Source organism: Rhea americana, unplaced genomic scaffold (assembly GCF_003343005.1).
Source record: "Rhea americana isolate MKP2758 unplaced genomic scaffold, rheAme1 scaffold_92, whole genome shotgun sequence".
In the NCBI taxonomy this organism is placed as follows: domain Eukaryota; kingdom Metazoa; phylum Chordata; class Aves; order Rheiformes; family Rheidae; genus Rhea; species Rhea americana.
Genome location: NW_028187111.1, coordinates 707,528 through 727,294, shown reverse-complemented (window position 1 = coordinate 727,294; position 19,767 = coordinate 707,528). Strand labels below are relative to the sequence as shown.

At 48.7% G+C, this 19,767-nt stretch overlaps 2 protein-coding genes across 3 annotated transcripts; one reads left to right on the top strand and one right to left on the bottom strand.

The window, feature by feature from the left end:
* Positions 1 to 1,988: 1,988 nt before the first annotated feature.
* RBP5 (retinol binding protein 5) lies at positions 1,989 to 3,770 on the bottom strand. Its single transcript, XM_085324647.1, has 4 exons — positions 3,605 to 3,770; positions 3,137 to 3,315; positions 2,568 to 2,669; positions 1,989 to 2,156 (listed from the first exon to the last, which is right to left on the bottom strand). The coding sequence occupies exons 1-4, from the start codon at positions 3,675 to 3,677 to the stop codon at positions 2,103 to 2,105; spliced, it is 408 nt and encodes a 135-aa protein (XP_085180773.1). The 5' UTR covers positions 3,678 to 3,770; the 3' UTR covers positions 1,989 to 2,102.
* Positions 3,771 to 4,437: 667 nt separating this feature from the next.
* CLSTN3 (calsyntenin 3) lies at positions 4,438 to 19,760 on the top strand. 2 transcript variants are annotated; one of them, XM_085324636.1, is made up of 18 exons: positions 4,438 to 4,667; positions 7,311 to 7,433; positions 8,456 to 8,651; positions 9,142 to 9,350; positions 9,658 to 9,807; positions 10,442 to 10,627; positions 11,081 to 11,350; positions 11,648 to 11,760; positions 11,840 to 12,002; positions 13,027 to 13,083; positions 13,790 to 13,947; positions 14,129 to 14,277; positions 14,731 to 14,957; positions 16,141 to 16,311; positions 16,866 to 17,011; positions 17,153 to 17,288; positions 18,741 to 18,958; positions 19,042 to 19,760. In XM_085324636.1, exons 1-18 carry the CDS (start codon positions 4,583 to 4,585, stop codon positions 19,216 to 19,218), a joined length of 2,934 nt encoding a protein of 977 aa, XP_085180762.1. In that variant the 5' UTR covers positions 4,438 to 4,582; the 3' UTR covers positions 19,219 to 19,760. The 2 variants fall into 2 exon arrangements, with proteins under 2 accessions (XP_085180762.1, XP_085180761.1); XM_085324635.1 differs by having other exon boundaries at positions 13,027 to 13,101.
* The last annotated feature ends 7 nt before the right edge of the window (positions 19,761 to 19,767 follow it).

The window sequence follows — 19,767 nt, the reverse complement described above, 5'->3', positions numbered from 1 at the left end:
TGAATGCAAGATGCTGTCATGGATATAATGGTTGTCAACAACTCAGAAGCAAACCACTTATCATATCACCTCAGAGGCTTCCATGAGAATTATGTGGACTATTGAACTCTGGCATAGTTAACTACCTAAAAGTAATGGCCATCTAAAATCAAACCAGGATGTAGGCTCAGAAAGGAAAGTTTGTACTGGTACAACCCCCCCCCCCCGGTACAATGCTTTTCACACCCTGAAATTAGTTGATTATTTGTTGATCACAGTCTGGCGGATATCAGCCTGGACGTGGTGAAATGAGCTTGATTTTGGCAATCAGAAGCAGCTCAGAAAGGCTCTTATTGTATGGAGGACTGAAAGGAGGATAGCAGTTTAACCAGGCTTTGGCTGCTGTCAGCCAAAGTTCTGCCTCTTACAGCCTGACAGCATTATGAAAGTAATGTAGTCCTTCAGGACTAGGAAGGGTCCTGATGACAGACTGTGTCATGGAGGTAGGCATGGAGCAAATAAATGAAGTGTCATACGACATATGCATACGACAGGTGCCAGCTGGCCTGGCTATGATTGCCCTTGGAGTTTGATTGTGTCTCACACAGTGGCATCCTTGCACTGTTGATATGGACAGGGTGTTGCAGAATGTACTGTCTTCAGAACAACCTTCAGGAGCGTGAAGTCAATACTTACAGGTACAGCTGCAGCTTCCCCATCCTTTGCTTTTTGTGCATTCTGAAGAAGGGCTCTTCTCATGGCTCTCATCTTCTCATTTCCCTGAAAAGAAGCTCTTTGGAGAATACTACTTGCTAGATCAGCTGCCGGAGGAAAAAAATCATTTTCTCAGCATAAAAAGAGCCCATATTTTCAATATTTACTAGCTTTTGGCTCTTTGTGATGTTGGTGGCCGCATATTTCTGAATACCCAGCCCTTCAAACTTTGTGGGGGAAACAAATTCAGGTTTTCTTCAGAAATAACTTTCTGTAGGTATGTCTACATCCCTTCAGATGTCTTCATGGAAAAATATCTCTGTCTTTGGCACTGGTGCCTCTTTTCAGGGAATCTTACCCTCTTTGGGTCTGTCCTTTGTTTCTTGATTGTAGAGAGGAGCTGTGAGCCAGGGGAGCTATGACAGCCATGTGGGGAGACAGCACAAGAAAAGCCAGGAGTACTGGGAGCAGAGGCACTAGTCTTGGTTTCTTTCACCAGTGCTGGGAAGAGAGCCYGAGACTTCCTCAGCTTCTGGACATGCTCATGAGTGCAGTGAACATGGGTTAGTTCCTATAGCCTTAGTCCTTGTATTGCACAMAATTAAATGAAAATCCTTAACTCTGGGGACTATTTCTGCTTTCTAGCTGTTCTGCTTGAGGCCAARATCCTCAGAAAAACATGGTATGTCCCCAGAAAGCAAGAGTTAGTGGTTTGTACATGTGGCTGTGGAAGCAGAGGCAATCTCATTCTTGCCCCCTCATTCTTGCTGACTTGGGCTAGCAATTTCTGCTTTCCAGAGGGAGCTGAGGAGCTGCATGTCAGGGAAAGGGTTTCATCTGGGGAGTGTGGGGGCTACTTCAGAGGAGAGGGTAGAAGCAGCACAGGGAGCTGTGAGGTGCTGGGCCAAGCCCCGTGGTGGTGGCACCTACTGCCCTAAGCAGGCGGTGTGGCTCCGGCGCTGCTCCTTTCCTGCCCAGCTCTTATTGTGAAGAGATTCTCAGTGCAACTCAAGTTGCATCTTCCTCCCCACCTCGGCCTACCCTTGCTGCCCGTCTCCCCGCCCCTGCTCTCCCACAGGCCTGGCCCCACCAAGCTCCACCACGCCCTCCTGCCTCGTCCGGGGGGAGGGCTCCCGAGGCCCAGGGGGAGGGGTCCCGAGGCCCAGGGCCAGTACAGCCTGCTGCTGCCCAGCGGCAACAGCCTTCCCTGGCTGCCTTCCCACAGCAGCCTAGTGAGCTGCACGGGCTGCTGCCAAGTGAGACGCGAGGTAGAAGAAAACACACTGTGACAGGGGTCTCAGCCCACTTGCATCTTGCTGTTTTTTTAATCCGTGGGGAGTCTGCTCTTGAAAGTGAGGATCCAGCTTGGGCTGCTCCTGCTGACGGTGGGGCTGGGACCAGAGAAGCAGTCACTTCACTTTCTGAAAGACCTGAACACAAACCTCATCCTCAGCCGTCATGCGCTGGGGGAAAGGTGGGGATGAAAGAGGAGTTTAGGCTGGATCCTTTCCGTCTCTCCTCTCCACCTCCACCCTCACTTGGCTCCCGGCTGCTGTGCTCCAAGGCAGGGCTACGCCGCTGCCACTGCCCGTTGCCCATAGCCCTGCCTGCCCTCTCCGCTTGTCTCACCTCCCAAAGCCCCAACTGGTTACACTGCGGGGCAGGGAAGAGACATCAGCTTTGCGGAGCTGAGTTAACTTTGAGGTCATGGAGGCGGATGTTTGTGTGAAGTGGTCATTGCCTCTGAGGAGCCAGGGCAGGCGCCTGAGAGGAGCTGGAAGGATGCTGCACAGGCTCCTTTACAGCCCTCACATCCACATGGTGTATCCCCCCATTCTCTGAGATATAGCACGCTACACCAGACCCCTCCTCACCAGATGCAGCTGGTCCCCATTCAGCCAGTGCCTCCAGCCCCTGTTCTTCTTCTCTCCTAGCTGCTCACACACCAGCTGATCACCTTCCCAGGAGACAGTTGTCTGAAAAAGGAGGAGAGGGGAAGACATAATCCCAGGAAAAGAAGGTCCTGGYAGTACTGATTTCCAGGGCTGACATTCACCGTTCCTCTCAGACACATACTAAAATGCAGTCCCTGATCTGACATTTTTTTTTGTGGCTCCTAGGGACTGATGCTTTTTGTGGGGGGTGAATGACCCCTTGGCTCTGCAACTGAGTACTGGTAAGTGGGCTGAGTTTCTGACTTTACAGAGCTTTGCTACAGAGGGTAGTATCCTCTGTGTCCCCAAAGAGCTGGTTTTCTAGCCTTCTGGTATACATACTTCTGCTGTGGGATATTTGCTCATAGAATCACTTACTCCTGGACCTCCAAGATAAGACCAGCTCTAAGCTGGGCTCTCTCCTGGTTCATGCATCAAAAACTGGGTAAGTCCCTAAATTTCTAATCTAGCCTAGGACCCTGACACACCAYCCTGCTTGGGTTTCTCACCTGGCACTTGCGTCCATCTACAGGTCCCAGGTCTTCCTCAAACTGGACTCCCAAGTCAAAATCCATCACATAGTCTCTCAGGGAGGTGATTGTGCGGATGATCATGTGATCTCCCGTGTGGATGATCTCTTTATCGGGCTTCAGGAGGCAAACCAGTTTCCGCAGGACCACATTGATATCTGGAGGATGAGATGGGAAGTGCAAGGTCTGTGGGCTACCTATGCACCTTCTCTAGCTGCACCCTTGCAGAGCTCCTCCACCTCTTTAGCTGGGGAGTCCTGGCCATGATACCCCTCCTTCCCTCCACCACATTGTGGGGGTATCACGGGGCTAAAAGTGAGAGTCACAGACAAAAGGATCAGAGGGTTCCCAAATCTTTTCCTCCTCCTGCCTTATTCTTTGGGCTACCACGACTGGAGACCGAAAGATGGAAAAGAGGAAGGAGCTGGAGGGGAAGGTTGGAATTACCTAAAGCCCGCAGGTAATTGTCCATATTCTCTTGAGAGACGAAGCGGTAATAGCCGGTGAGGTTAGGAGGCATCTCGGGGCAGAGGACCTGGCCTGACGGAGAGGACGAGAGCGGGGAGTRCTGCCTGGCAAGGACGGGACAGGGATGGGGGTGGGTGCGGGTGAGCTCCCGCAGCCGGGCGGTCCCTCTCTCTCTCTCGCTTAGCGAGGTCGGCGGGGCAGCCCAGCTCCGGGCTCCTTGCTGCAGTAAGAGTCCCCGCGCCGGCAGGCGCAGGAAAGGCCTGTACTGYCTCTACTCTCGCCGTCCCCGCCTCAGCTCTGCAGGACGTGAGGGCAGCAGGTCGCCTCCTCGGAGGCGGTTTTTGTCAAACTCCTGACTGCCAAGCAGCAAGCAAGGCCCTGTCCCCTCCTCGCTCCGTGACGCTAGTGGCTGCGAGCTTCCTCGGAGCAGTGCTCTGAGCCCTGCTCCCCGCGGCCCAGCCCGTCCAAGCCGTCGAGGAGGCGCCGTGGCAGGCTGGCAGCTCCGCCTTGCCGCTGTGTGGCTCGAGGAGCGTGTGCGGCGGGGTCTGGACGCTTTGGCTGCTCCCGACCCGGCATTCTCCGGCCCTCCGCATCCCACTGCAGCGCACAGCAGCTTGCTAGGGCGAAGCCCCGAGCGCCGCTAGGGGAGGCGCCCCCTCCTCGGGTTGCAGCGAGGGGCGAAAACAGCGGCGCGCCCCCGCAGCTCGGCTGCCCGCCCCCCTGCAGCACCTGGCCGGCGGGCCCCGCGCATTGGCTGCCGGCGCCCGCCTGTCACCGCCGGGCCCGTGACGTCATGCTGCAGTGGCGGGGCGGGGCCGGGGCGTGGGGCTGCCGGCGGAGGTGCAGCTCCGTCCCCGCGCCCGCCGCCGCCGCCGCCGCCGCCGCCGCAGCCAGGGCGTGGGCCGGGCTGGGCCGGCGCTGTCCAGCTGCCCTCAGCGCGCCGCGGCCGGTGCCGCCATGGGCAGCCCTCGGCCCCGCGCCTCCGTCCTGCTCCCCCTCCTCTGCCTCTGTGCCCTGCCGCTCGGCGGCTCCTCCAACAAAGGTGAGCGGCGGCGCCGGGCAGAGTCCCCGGTCGGGGCCGGGGTTGCAGCACTGCGCTCCGGTGGGACCATCCGGCCGCCCTTCGCGGCTGGGGCTGCGGGGCAGCTGTCAGCGGCAGCTCATCCATCCGCCTCCCGCGACCGCGATGTGCAGCACGCGCTGTCAGTCGCCTGCATCTGTCACATTTCAGTCTCCGCTGGCTCCCAGCACCTCGGGCTTTCTGTGCCGTTTCAGGCACTCTCATCCTATCCCTCTCTTTCTTCAGCTACTCACTCCATCTGTCTCTTTCCACTCTTTTCTGCATCTTTTCTGCCAGTGTTCCCTCTTCCGTCTCCCTTCCCTCAACCACTTGTCTTGCTTTTGTTTCAGTTCTTGCTCTGTGGGTTTAGCTTTCCCTCCCTTCCTTAGCATGCTGAGAGATAATGTGTTGCTTCTCCACAGATCCCTTCAGTTTTCCAAAACCCACCCCCCACATCCATCTTTCACGCATCTGAGATCTGCCTATAGGAATTATTATATGGTTATGCGTTAACTATGCAAGTTGCTTACATAAAACTGTATTTTATGTACTAAACAATAAAAAAAAACCCTAATGCTACCACTCTAACGTTCTGAATGCAGATGTTCTCTGAACACACAGAGTGATGGAGAAAGAGGTAGGTTCCCAGTTCTGTGGCTGTAGGCACAGACACAAGAGAGCCGTTCTAGGGGAGGCAGTGAGACAATCGGACAGAGCAGGGGACTCTGAAAACATGCAAGGCGCTTGAGGGTTATCAAGGAATGTGACATTTTAAGGTGCTTTCTGGCTTCAGCAGAGGCAGGGCTAGTTCTGGCTGCAGACAGCAGGTCACAGAGCACTGTGTATGCTGATATTGGCAGGGGTATTTATTTGTATTACTTTAGTGCTGAGGGGCCCAGCTGCAAGGCAAGGCCCCTTATGCTCTTTTTTTTTTCTTTCCTTTGTGAGTTTGCAGTCTATGAAACATCTGTCTGTCTGTGGCAAATGATGTTAGTCATCTGAGAGCTTTCCTGAAGGTGGTAGAAGCCTATTTTTCTAATCCCCAGGAACTCTCTTCCCAAGAAACCAGGCTGGTGATTCCCAAGTTGCAAGTGGATGCAGCAAAGGTTTTATCCCTCTACCACCAGCTTGTTACCTCAGCAACAGGGCATTTTTGGCATTTGCAGCTATGGATTCCCACCTCAGTGGCATAGTGCATAGACTAGAGCCATCACAGAGAGGAATCTGGCAGGGGCAGTAAAGGAGTGGGGGGAAACGTGGGCATTTGCACACAGGAAGAATTCTGCCTGCGTGCTGAGCAGAATGGATGTTTCTCTGGGTTTCCTACGCAATGCTTTATAATCTTGTTCAATATGGCGAGAGAGAAATCCAAACCTCCAGCCTTCCTTGTTATGCCAGACTGGCTCTGCTGGCTCTGTCCTGCTGGTACATCCCTGTTCTGACCTATAGTCCTGCCCGCTGACCCACCATGCTGCTGCAGCAACCTCTCTTGGTCTTGATTTGCAGAAGTAATCATGCCTGAGTTTGTAATGGATGCTGTTCCTTTTGAGTCAATACTTAACCCCATTCTCAGTACGGTGCTGTAGGGTACTTTGCTGCAGAGAAGGGATTCACATATTGGAAGTAGTGCCCTTGAGGGGAAAGGCTCTGTATTTTATTCTCCACCCACTCTGAGCCATGCTGTGCTCAAAGAATTGCCTGGTTGTAATAAATCTTGGTCTCCATGGGGTGAGAGAGTGGGGGATTATCTGGGAATGAGGGTTGTAACTAGGCCATGTACTATAATCTCTGAGGCCCATTTGGCAGGGAGTGGGCATGGGGGAGGAGGGGAGTTAATTTGTAATGATTTTTCTTCTCTCTTCCCTCCCTTCCCCCCTCCCCTTTATTTCTCCCTTTTCCTTTCCCAGAGCCTGTGTAATAAAGATTAATTTGCTATTTCTGGGCCTGTGACATTTTTTGGAGCCTCCTGCTGGTTGCTGCCTCCATGCCAAACCTGGCTGGGCTCCAGCCAACAGGATAAGCAAGGAGGGGCCAAGGGAATATGGTGCTCATCATGGAGTAAGGAAGAAAGGAGCAAGAGACTCTGAAAATAGATTGTTATGTGTATAGGAAGACTGACTGGGAGTGGGTCTGGGCCCTCTCTCCTTAGCTCTGAGAATTCAAGGCAGGAGTGTTAATGGCTGCACAGAACAGTTGTCCCCTGGGGACACTCCAAGAGAAGATATATCCTGGTTCCTTAGCTATGGCTTCAGTGAGCTAAAGGATTTAGCATTTGGAATCTGACCTCAGAACCAGGCTACTTCTGTCTCTTGATTTTTTTAAAAATCTCTTCAGCCTTCCTGAGCCTCAAAATGCCTCTGCACACGTCTAACAAGATAGTAATGAGGAGGCCAGAAGGAACACAGAATTTCTCATGAGGTCTCCCAAGAACGAGGTAGGATAGAACTAAAGAAAGATAACTGTTTCCTCCCAACTTATTTTTAGACTTCTTTATTGTCAGAAAAGAGGGTGGGAAGGGGTGATTGTCACCTGCTGGTAGATGATATTCTGCTCTTTCTCTACTAAATCTGTCATCTGTGGTTAACACATTCCTGTGCTCCATCCCTTCCCCCAAATCCATCTCAGCAAATAAGCACAAGCCCTGGATTGAAGCTGAGTATCAGGGCATCGTCATGGAGAATGATAACACAGTCCTGCTCAATCCACCACTATTTGCACTGGACAAAGATGCTCCACTACGCTATGCAGGTAGGTGGGTAACAGCTTTGGGTAGGGTGGGAGGCAGGAGGAGATGGAGACAGGGTCAAATATAACCCTGTGCCAGATTCTAAGTCTATTCAAGAATGACCACCTCCAAACCTTATTCTGGAGGAGCTCYCCAGGGAAGTCTAAAGACAATTTTGGCTCTACCTTGATTTAGGATCCTGTGAGCTGTTTCCATGTGGGAGAGAAATGAGGATGGAGCCAGCTACTTTTTGACACAGTTCTGCTGTTTACAAAGATCACATGCACAGTCCTGTTTCTGTGAGTGGTGAGGAAAGCTGGTAGGGCACACTTTATTTGCAGGTGAACACAAATTTCACAGTGAACACAGATCTCTGAAAATTCAGACAATGCTGCTCTGAGACTTTTTTGTTTTCCTGGTGCTTGCTTAGGCTGCGCGTGGAGCTTTCTCATGCCTTCTYTCTCAGCTTTGAGAAAGAAAAGGTTATGCCTGAAAGCTGAACTTTAGGATTTAGGTGACCCATCTGTAATTCTTTGAAGGACTGTGCACATCCTGTGTGGAGGTAGATGAGACACCAGGGATTTGCATGCTTTGGCTGTCTATCTGCAATAAATGGCCTATTTGGCCTCCCTGGAGATGAGGAGGAAGGGAGAGGAGAAATAASGATTGCAGGATGCGCCCCCAGTGCTGTGACTATACAACCTTAATAGAGCTAGTTTGAGCCTTGTAACCTCTAGTCTTTGCTGATGCTGGTTGTCTCCTTGCTGTGGGAATAGTCTCCAGTAGAGGGCAATCTATACCATAAATGGCTGCAAGAGGTGGTAGAAGGAACTCCTCGGGAACCAGAAATTGCACCAAACTGAGTGAGGGAGAAAGGAAACTGTCAGTTACAAAGGAAGAAAATACAGGAGGCGAAGGGACATACTGCAAGGATGCAGGTGCACAACGAAAGGAAAACAGGGAGAAGGGTTGCAAGGAAAGGAAAATCACTGCTCTCCTCAAGCCTTTCCTTTCTCCCCTTCTTCTTTCCCCCTGTGGGTACCAGGTGAAATCTGTGGCTTCCGGATCCACGGGGCRGGGGTGCCCTTTGAAGCTGTGATCTTGGACAAAGCTACAGGTGAGGGGCTGATCCGGGCTAAGGAACCAGTGGATTGTGAAGCGCATAAGGAACACACATTCACCATCCAGGCTTATGACTGTGGAGAGGGACCTGAYGGGGCCAATACCAAGAAATCACACAAGTAAGTCCATGTGGTGCGTACTGCATATTACAAAATGCAGTCTGTCACTGAAGCAGAAATGAAAAATGCTGTGGGAGCTCCTGCTGTARCCAAAAGGATTTTTCTCTAGCCTTGATCTCATAACATGTTAATAATACCCAGAGAGAAATGTGATGGTCCTGTTTGCTGACTCTGTGAGCCACGTGAGCGAATACAAAAGAAATGAGGAGTGTTTGACAGTTGTGCCTAAGGGTAGTATCTTATGCTGCTGCATATGCAGGAGGTCCGGATTATATTTTCAGTCCTTTTACTCTTTCTCTGGGTTTGAAAACCTTTGTCCATACTCCTATGGACCAACACTACYGTGCTGAAACCCAGGTCCCTTTCCTTGTCCTTGCCTTCGATGGCTGGAACTAGACCTAGTGCACTTCAGAGGCACTGATTTGCAGGGAAGTTTAGGTGGTGTTTGGTTCCTCATCAACCAATAAATTCTTATGTTTCTCTGCATCAGGGCCACAGTGCATGTTCGAGTAAATGATGTGAATGAGTTTGCTCCTGTCTTTGTGGAGAAGTTGTATCGTGTGGCAGTGACTGAGGGAAAACTATATGATCGCATCTTGCGTGTGGAGGCCATTGATGGAGACTGCTCGCCACAGTACAGCCAGATCTGCTACTATGAGATCCTGACCCCTAACATTCCCTTTCTGATTGACAACGATGGTAAGAATCTGAACTGACCATGACCATGTCACACTCCCTTTCTGCCTTGTTCTCTCTCTGCCTGTCCCATTTGTTGGCAGATGTCTGCTATATGAACTGTGATTCTCCTAGCATTCCTATCCGTCTGTTTCTATTCTATCCTTGTGCAGAAATGCAGCACCATTTTGTGGGATGCTGTAGCATGTTACAGAGTGGCACTCCTTTTTGTTGTTTTTGTAGTTGATCAAAAGTAAGAGCAGTTTCTAGAAGGATCATCTTTGAGGAAGYTGTCTTTCTTCTCCCTTGACCTCTTTGTTTTGCTTACCAGGGAACATTGAGAACACAGAGAAGCTGCAGTACAGTGGAGAACGTCTCTACAAATTCACAGTAACAGCCTACGACTGTGGAAAGAAGCGGGCTTCTGATGATGCTGAAGTGGAAATCCAGGTGAAACCCACCTGCAAGCCCAGCTGGCAGGGTATGAAACCTCTGGATAGAGTTTGGTCTTCCCTTTGCTTATGCTGAACTGCTTAGACCTACTGATTGGGAATGTTTATATATACATCTATAAATATGTGTGCACATACACATAAATCCTGGCACCAACCCATCAGTCTCATCTAAGGTCACTGTATTGCAAAACTACCAGAAGGCAATTCTAACATGGGGAGATCATTCCTTGTATTACTGGGAACTTCTGTGCATTTGATAAGGCCCATAGACTGTATTCAGTATAGATCGATTTCTTTGGTCTATTCATCTTGAGAGTCTTTGGCTTTTCCAGAGGTGGTGTGTGCTCACACGTTAAGCTAAGTCAATAGAATTAAGATGAAATCAACAGATAAATGTCTGCTTTGCCTGATAATAGAGGTTAAAAATCCAAGAGGCTAGCTGTAGAAGATRAGTATTTTGACTTTGTGCTTCTAAGAATTCCCCCCTTGCAGTGACCCCAGGCAGGTAAGGTTGAATGGGTTGATTTTTTCAATTCAGAAAGGGCCAAAAATCTCTGGTTTTGGCCTAGCCCATAGACATTGTTTATGCGAACCAAATGTTCTGACCGTAGGTGTTTGGCAGAACATAACTCCTCTTTTTCTCTCACTCTCCTTTGTCAGGCTGGAACAAGAGGATTGAGTACACACCTGGTGCAGGCAGCCTTGCRCTCTTTCCCAGCATTCACCTGGAGACCTGCGATGAGCCCCTGTGGAACATCCAGGCCACGGTGGAGCTGCAGACAAACCACGTGGCTAAGGGCTGTGACCGGGATAACTACTCTGAGAAGTCACTACGCAAACTCTGTGGTGAATGATTCTTTCCTGAGCCAAGCGCAGCTCTGACAAAGCACCCTGCCCTTTCCCCTAAAGGGAGGCACAGTAATACCTCTGTACTTCGCACAGGAGAGCTGCTGAGACGCAATCCTCATATCTGCTGTGGTCAGCAGCGCCATGAGGTTACCTAGCTCATGAGCTGCACTGAGGACAATGAGACACTGTCTGTATTACTAAGGGACTCCCAATGSTCTCCGTGCTGGGAAGCTGGAGATTTCTGTTCGCTGTCTCATTAGGCAGAGTCTATGGGACTTTCAGCACAAATGGAAAGTCACCATCCCACTCCACATRTGACTCATAAGCAGCTCCTCTCTCTGTGCTCTGGGAAGTTACAGTGGGCCCTCCAGCACCCTTTTCTTCTGAGCCCAAGTTCCCAGGCTCCTCAGTCTCCTGTTATGACATTTCTGACTATTTTCTCCTTGGTAGGTGCTGCCTCAGGAGAGATTGACCTGTTGCCTGTGCCTAGCCCCACAGCAAACTGGACTGCACGGCTCTCAGTGCACTACAGCCAGGACAGCAGCCTCATCTACTGGTTCAATGGCAGCCAGGCTGCCCAGGTGCCTGTGGTGAATGGGCTGAATGCCCATGAGGGTCTGAGTGACCACTTCACCCTGTCTGTATGGATGAAACATGCTGTGATGCCTAGCAAAGGCAGGAGGGAAGAGGAGACAGTGATCTGCAGTACAGTGCAAAGTGGTGAGACACTTTTTCTAGGGAGCTGACACTTCTGCCCACTTCTAACATGTTAGAAGGGATTGCCCTTTCAGGTGGAAATTTCTTTATTCTGGAATGGGAYCTGGGAAGGGGTCTATCCTTAGGAACAGACCTTCTCCAGCCTACCAGCTGCTATTACATTTTTGGGGAACAGTCAAGCCGACTGTGAACACATGGTGCTGAGTGCCAACCATGTAGGCTGGCATGTGTTTCTGGGCTCTGGCTAGTGACACTGCTTCAAAGAGTGATATGTAACTCCCTGCACTTGCCCCCTTGCAGAGGATGGCTACTCACATTACTCTCTGGCTGTACATGGCTGCCGAATTGCTTTCCTATACTGGCCATTGCTGGAGAGTGCAAGGCCTGTGAAGTTCCTCTGGAAGTTGGAGCAGGTGAGGAAGTGTTTACTTTCTCTTTTTGTTTTTTCTCCTTCTTATTCTTGCTGATCCCTCCTTCTACTGTTTGCTATAGGTCTGTGATGATGAATGGCACCATTACGCCCTCAACCTTGAGTTCCCCACTGTCACGCTTTATGTGGATGGCGTCTCTTATGACCCTGCTCTCATCCATGACAATGGCCTCATTCATCCCCCAAGGCAGGAGCCCTCCCTCATGATTGGAGCCTGCTGGACTGGTGAGTGCCCACTCTTTGACCTATGCTATTCTCATAACGGAAGTGGAGGGAGAGCCAGAAGAGGTGGAAGAAACACTGCCTAATACTAAATGATGCAAACAATATTGCAGCTGTCTCAGCTTGGCATCAAAACCAGTGTGGCTCCTTCTCTCCTCATGGGCCAAACCAGGAGGTTCATGGTAACAATAGCTCAGGAACAAGTGTCAGTGGCAGCTTTCATGGGCAGCAGCAGTAGAACATGCAGGAGGATAACCAGCTTTCAGGCAAAGGAGAGATGAAATGACCTCACTGAAGCTCTGGTCTTTTTACCAAAACTCACCAGAGGGCAGGCAGTACTGTTTATGCTGTTGATTGAGTTGTTGAGGATTCRTGTGCCTTTAAGGTCTACATGGAGAAGTCACAAATCATTCTGCCCAGAAGATGAGACAGTGGACAAAGACCAGGTTAGGAACTTAGTTAAACCACTGACAGATTAAAACCAGGGCTGTGGAGATGAAAGGCTGCCTTTCCCAGGTCTTTCAGTTCTCCTACAAGAATGGAGCCGGACAAAAAACAAAGAAATTTGTCTGCTGCTTGTCATCACTCCAGCAGATACTGTCAGCTGGTCAGACCTTTCCTATAGTCCTGCTTCTGCCTAGTCAGGGTTATTAATCAGGTTGGGACACTCTTCTTGAACCATCTGAGTTTCAAAGAGTGACAAAAGTGGCTTTGTTGAGAACATGGCTAGGATCAGTGATAAATGAAAATCACTTAATTCCTGGAAAAGGTATCACTGTGAAAGGAGGGAAAAAACACACTTTATTTCTTTTATCAGTAACTCATCCTATAGTCTCACCAACCCTTTCATGAGAGAGACCATGCCATCTCTCTTCCAGGATGTACTGTCTGCAGGGTGGAAGGGTGCACTGTGTAACATATGACTCCAGAGCTGTTCTTTTGCAATAAATGATACCAGAGCTTGCTTGGCCCTGAGTCTACCCTCTTTCAAGGCCTAATTGCTTGTCTGAATGTTCTCCTTTTGTAGAGGAGGAAAACAAAGAGAAAAACAGAGGAAATGAGAATTCTACTGATACTGTACAAGGTAGAGTAAAGAAACAAGGTAGCTCTCTTTCTCTCTTCACCATGCATGACTGTCACTTCTTGCATCGTGCCTTTCTCATACAATTCCCCTGCCCTGGCCCTGTCCTGCCACCTCCCACTATCTTGGGAGGAAAACCCTTATTATCTGACAGACTSCTCCTAGATGCCTTGATCTCTGTGGAGCATGAGAAGGCCAATGGCAGGACTGCAGCCTGCTTTGAGAGASTGAATATGTTTTTCATGTGGAGAAATAGAACAGTCCTCATGCCTSGTCATTGAAGTTGGTCTCTGAAGAACACAGCAGCTATTAGAGACATCAGGAGATGTCACCTCATCCCTAACTGTCTATAGAGCATATCATTTTTTTAAAAGCCCTCACAGAAACTAGAGTGAGAAGGGGAGGAGAAATTGTTTCCATCTGGCATTCAGTGGTTTGGCAGAAACTTCTGTACATTACCCACTATTCACTGCCCTAGTCTTTCTGTCAGTCTGTTTTTCTCACTCTTCCTCCTGTCTGGAATTTCAAGAATTGTCATCTCCTAACTTTAACAACCCCTGTCTTTGTTGTCCTTGTTCTTCCCTGTCCCATGTACCCTTCTGTTTCTCTCTCTCTCTCCCTTAACATTTATATGACCCTCACTGTTGCTTTTGTCTTTTCTCTCTTCCTCTCCCTGTCTCACACCATTGTCCTCCCATGTTGCTCTCAGGAGATCCTCTGCCGATACACCACTACTTTCATGGTTACTTGGCTGGCTTCACTGTGCGGCCTGGCAGCTTGGAAAGCCGGGAGGTTATTGAATGCCTCTATGCCTGCCGTGAGGGGCTTGATTACAGTGACTTCGACAGTCTGGGCAAAGGGATGAAGGTATGCCCATCTTCCCAGCCTGCATGGGTCTCCTCCACTTTCCTCCCTGCTTTACTTCCTAGGACTTTGCCTGCTTCTTCACCTCAGACAGCTCCCTGCCTTTCTCCTTTGCATTTCTCTTAACCTGGGCTCTTGGTGTTTGCCAAAGACTCCTGAGTATTTTCTTCTCTTCCTCCTGTAGGTTCATGTGAACCCCTCTCAGTCCATGCTCACCTTGGAGGGTGATGATGTGGAAACCTTCAACCATGCAATCCAGCATGTGGCTTACCTGAATTCACTGCGCTTTGCTACCCCTGGAGTCCGGCCACTCAGGCTCACAACTACTGTCAAGTGAGTGGACAAAGCAGCACCTCTGGCTAAGCTCAGTAGGAAGATTACCTTTCTCTTGGCTAAAATTGCACTCCCACACCTTTTACTGTAACTCTGATTGATGCTCCTGCATAGTTAAGAGTCTTCGTAGAAAATAAGCATTAAAATATCCAGATGCTTGCCTGGAATCCATTCAGGTGTAGCAGAACTTCTGCTTTTGCTCATGATGTTCCAGGCATGTGGGCTGGTTTTAATTTTTCTCTATGGTGTGTGGATATCAGCAAGTCACCTGAAATACAGTGATGTGATTCCCAGCRCATCTCTCTGTCTTGCACAGCAGGCCATAGGGAAGCTTTTTGAAGACTGTCAGGGAAAAATATTCCCTTCACTGGCAGTAATGGGCAGGAGATGCTCTTTGCCAATGGTGTGGGTAGAATCTAGGGCCAACTAGTGCATTCTCCTTCTGTCTTTCAGGTGTTTCAGTGAAGAGTCCTGTGTCTCCATCCCTGATGTGGAAGGCTATGTTGTGGTGCTACAGCCTGATGCCCCCCAGATACTGTTGAGTGGCAATGCCCGCTTTGCTCACCCTGCATCAGACTTTGAAGCACCTGATGGGGTTCCCCTGTTCCCCAACCTCCAGATCACCTGCTCTGTTTCTCACCAGGTGGAGGCCAAGAAGGATGAGAGTTGGCATGGTACCGGTGAGTGGAGAGGTATAGGACACAGCAGAAAGATATGCAAGTGATGCTGTTCTGCATAGGAAGTAGAGCCCCTCATGACGTCCAAAACAGGAGAGAGCTTACAAATATAGAAGAAAAACGCATTGTCTGTAAATATGTAGGGTAATCGGTTCTTATCCCTTTCTGCTCCTCCCGGTACTTTTTCCATCCTCTCAGTTCCTTGCCACACTCCCTCCTCTTTCTTTCCCAGGCTGCTGCTTCCTAATCCCTTTCACATTTTACCTACATTCCCCCTTACTGAATCTAACACTGGATGTTATTCYTCTTCTCTTCTCCACTCCTGCACTTCCTCAGTGTCCTTCTCCTACTGTCTCTCCTACTTCCCATATTTCTTTATCCTYTAGACTTCTCCTGCCCTACATATTCTTATAAATTCTCCAGTTTGTTTCCTCACACCCTAAAATACGTAGTCTCTCAATTTCYCTCCATTATACTCAGATTCCTTCTCTGCATGCTATGTTCCACATGACATTTCACCTCTTTTGTCTCTCTTCTGCTAATCAGATTCTTTGCTCATAGTTTTGTGTTTAATAGCTAGAGATATGTTACCTTTCCTGAAGATGCTCTGGATGTCTTCTGTTTGCTYCAGTTAGTTGTTAGTAGATCTCTTTTCTGGGGCCAGCTTTGCCTTTGCCTCTGAATATCACTGGGGGATATATACAATGATGAATATCATTGGGGCAGATTGGTCTTAGCCCTGCTGAAAGCAACTAGTCATTGAAAGTGATTGCCGTTTTGAGTAAGAGAGGATCTCAAACATGGTTACCAGAAGCTGTGAGATACGGGAAAGCTTTCAAAAGCATTCSGTATCTGGGAATGTGTGATACAGTTGTTGCTAATTTGCACATTGCCATCACCAACAGAGTCCTTATCGCCAAGATGTATTGTCATGAACCAGTCCCATAATGGTATGTTGTTCCAAAACAGTGACTTAATGTGCATAAATAATATCATTAGAAACAGGGGGACTCCTCCAACAAATTATTAGACTTAACAGTGATTTTACTCAAGATCAGTGCGAGCAGAGAAAGAGAAGTTATTATCTATTATGTGGGCACCTCTAAGTAAGTGGGACCATTATGAGTAACTTCTGCCTTGATTCATGTTTTGTCTGGCTTTCTGGCCCTGTCTTCTTTCCTTTCAGTGACAGACACACGAATGTCAGATGAGATTGTGCACAACTTGGATGGCTGTGAGATCTCACTGGTAGGAGATGACTTGGATCCAGAGAGGGAATATCTGCTGCTAGATGGGGCATCCTTGCAACAGCGGGGCCTYGAGCTTGTTAACACCTCTGCCTACCTCACCATCACAGGTATGTCTTTTCCTTGGCCACAGTTGTCTTTTTATGCCTCTTTCACTGCCTGTAAGACATTGCTGGGAGAAGCGCTTAACCTAGTGTAATAGATGTTCTTGTACTTTGCAAGATTTTGAGAGGTAAGTGTTTTCTGAACTACTGGCTTTTGATGTCCCAGACCATTTCCTTGCAGAGATGGTTCCTTCTCCAACACACAGTGCTAGGGCACAGTGTCTGAGCTCTGACTCAGCTTTGCATCACTCCTCCTGACTTTCTCACGTTGCCCTTGAGGCAATGTTCTCAGATGCCAGTAGCACTGGTGCAATACTTGTGCCCTCTCCAGAACTTAACAGGACTGTTGCTCTAGATCTTTCCTTCCCTTTGATGTGTTTTAGCAATGCAAAAAAGGATTTCATTAGATCCTTTGCAGCTGGTTCCAAAACTGCTCCCTTCCATGAACCCAGCATTGCCTTAGATTTCTGTATAGCTCTTAGACTCTACAGGGCTATGACGCTAGATAAGAGAAGCAGGAGCTTTCTCATCCTACAGCAGTTCTCTCTTCTTGGTCTCAGGGGTGGAGAGCATTGCTGTATATGAGGAGATACTACGCCAGGTTTCGTACCACATCAGCCACGGTGCTGCTCTTTTTGAAAGGAAATTTCACTTGTCCTGCACTGAGATGAATGGACGCTACTCCAGCAATGAATTTGCTGTTGAGGTACAAGATTAATACATGTACATACAGTTGCTTCTGCATGCATGGAGAGGAAATGGTGCATAAGAATGCACAGCAATGTTGGTGGGATCACAAGGAACATAGGGCTAAGTCTCACTCTCCCTTACTCTGATTTTTCTGCAGGTGAATGTTCTCCACAATATGAACCGAGCTGCTCATCCTAACCATATTCTGAGTTCCCAGCTGTTCATGCACCAAGGCCATCACTTACCCCCAGAACTATCTGGGCACAGTTTGGCAAGCACCCATAGTGACTCTAGTATGTAACTCTGTCTTTTGGTTTTATTTCATTGGATCACAATGTTCATTTTCTGATACCCTGGTAGAATCTATAGTGCAGGGTTCTGTTCAGGCTCCCTACTCTCAACTTACTGAGTTTTAATTATACTGTCCTATCTTGCTCTTCATGAGCAAATGGACTGCAGTCTAGATCAAATTGTGTTTTAGAGCTTGGTGTGACAGTTGTTCCTCTTTGTTGTGTTGCTTCTCTGATCTGCATAGAAGTTGTCTGAAACCTAYGTCTGCAAAGGTTTAAAAAGAGCAGCTGTGAGCTAGTGCTATTCCATTTGTGCATCTTGCAAATGTGCTATGCAGGRCTGGGTAATGTGATTTCAGACAGCAGTGAAGAGAAAGAGAATCAAGGCTGGCACTGCTCTAAGAGGAGATACAACTAAGTGGCAATCAGTAAGGTAAAAAAAYACAGGAGGACAAGAGGCTAAGAGGAAGATTTTTGCCCACTGAACAGAGAGCGAAATGAGGACTGAATCCCAGACCAGAGATTAGATATTTGGTTTGACCTCACAGCTCTGTGCCACAAGCATGAAAGCAGCCTAATTGGTTCTTCCTAGGCTGTGAAAGCTCAAGGTCTGTTACAGAGGACCCTATGTCATTTTTGGTCTCCTCCTATAGACAGCATGGATGCTTTCCCTTTGGTTCTAGCTTCTTGCAGCAACTGATTCAAAACTGGTCCAAACTTCAACTGAAACTGAACAACTGCAGGGACCGCCTATGTGCTGGGAAAGCACAAAAGATCTGCCTTTGCCACTCCCTTCCCCAGCTCTTCCAGAATGCAGGAGAAGCAGCTAGGAAAAGTTGTCCCTTGCTGTACAGAACCACACAAAACTAATCCAAGAAGAGCCTAGACAGGTTGTCCAGGAAAGATGATTTGGGAGAGAATCAGGGCTCAACCTAGAAACCTAAAGGGTTGGGCTAAGGCTCTTAAATGAATTTGAAGTCTTCTCCTGTGGAGAAGCTACACTTGTACTGTGACATTAAATTAGAAGACCATCAAAACCCTCATCTCTGCCCTGTATGCAAAGCACACTTCTCTGAACTTCCTTTCTTCTCTACTGCTTAAATAGAAATCACTCCCTCATGTTTCTACCTCCCAAGGTAGGATAAAAATGACTACTATGTGACAAATTCTGGTTACCTCAGTAAGTGAAGACATGCAGAGCCCACAGGCAAGACCTGATGTTAGAAGACCTGAACATCCTGGGAAACTGTGCAAGCATTGAGTGAGGATGCAGCAGCAGAAGGCAGGAATTGCCTGTGCCCAAGAGAGTGGAAGAGTCAGGACATGATCCTGCCTAAGCTAAGAATGCAAGCTTTGCCCAGAAACCTGGTTTCTATGGGTTAGGTGTGAGTSTGGTTGAAAATATAGTTTAAGTAACAGATTCTGACCACTCCTTGTCCTTTTCTCCCTCCACAGTGGTCCCCAGTGCAGCCACTATCATCATTGTGGTGTGTGTGGGCTTCCTAGCACTCATGGTGATCCTTGGCATCCTGCGCATCCACTCACTTCACCGCCGGGAAGCAGGACAAGAGGTCCATGGGGCTGCTATGAGGGGGCACACAGGCACCAGCAGTAAAGACAGTGACATGTTCTGGGATGATTCAGCCCTCACCATCATAGTCAACCCTATGGAGGTGAGAAGCAGTCACAGTAGGTTGGGCTGGGGGGCACCTGAGTTGCCAGGTCTTTTGTCTCACTCCATGTCTCATCTCCCCAGTCCTACCAGAGCTGCCAGGAGAGGGCAGCAGAAAGCAGCAAGGGCAGAGCTAGTGAAGGCATGGAAGATGATGACAGCAGTGACTCAGAGACACCAGACTCCCCAGACAGCAACGATGTGGATGACCGACAAGTCATGGGCAAAAGAGATGGCTCTCACCACTACCAGGAGCTTTAAAACATYATTCCAATGGATCCCCACACCATATGGCTGGAAGGAGGGGGTGTCTTATTTTAATCTTCTCCTTCCCCTGCCTTGTACACATACTCTTCTCTCTCATTTCTGCCATCCATGTTCCTCCTTCTTCTGTCATTCTCATTGTGGACATTCCCCACATTACTGATCTCCCCCCAACCTCTACCCCAAAAAATCTGGCTCTCTAAAAACACGTATTAGAGCACTTGCACCTGATAGTGGCACACTTCAAACTATGAGGAAGAAGGAGGGGTGTGGAAAGAATAGAAAATTGGAAGAGGAGCCAGCCATAGAGCTCAGAGTGGGGTTTCTCACTACCCTTCCCCCTTTCCCAGATATTATATATATATATTGTATATTTTTTCAATGTTGTCATTTGAGGTTTATTCTTGTTTCATGCAAAAAACAAAACACTGCAGCTTGTGTCGCTTTGTAAAGTTGTTGATACTCCTAGACTAAATGAATGAAGGAAAGAAGGATGAGGAAAGGAAATGGATTTTAAAATAAATGGATTTAAAATAAAATGTTCAG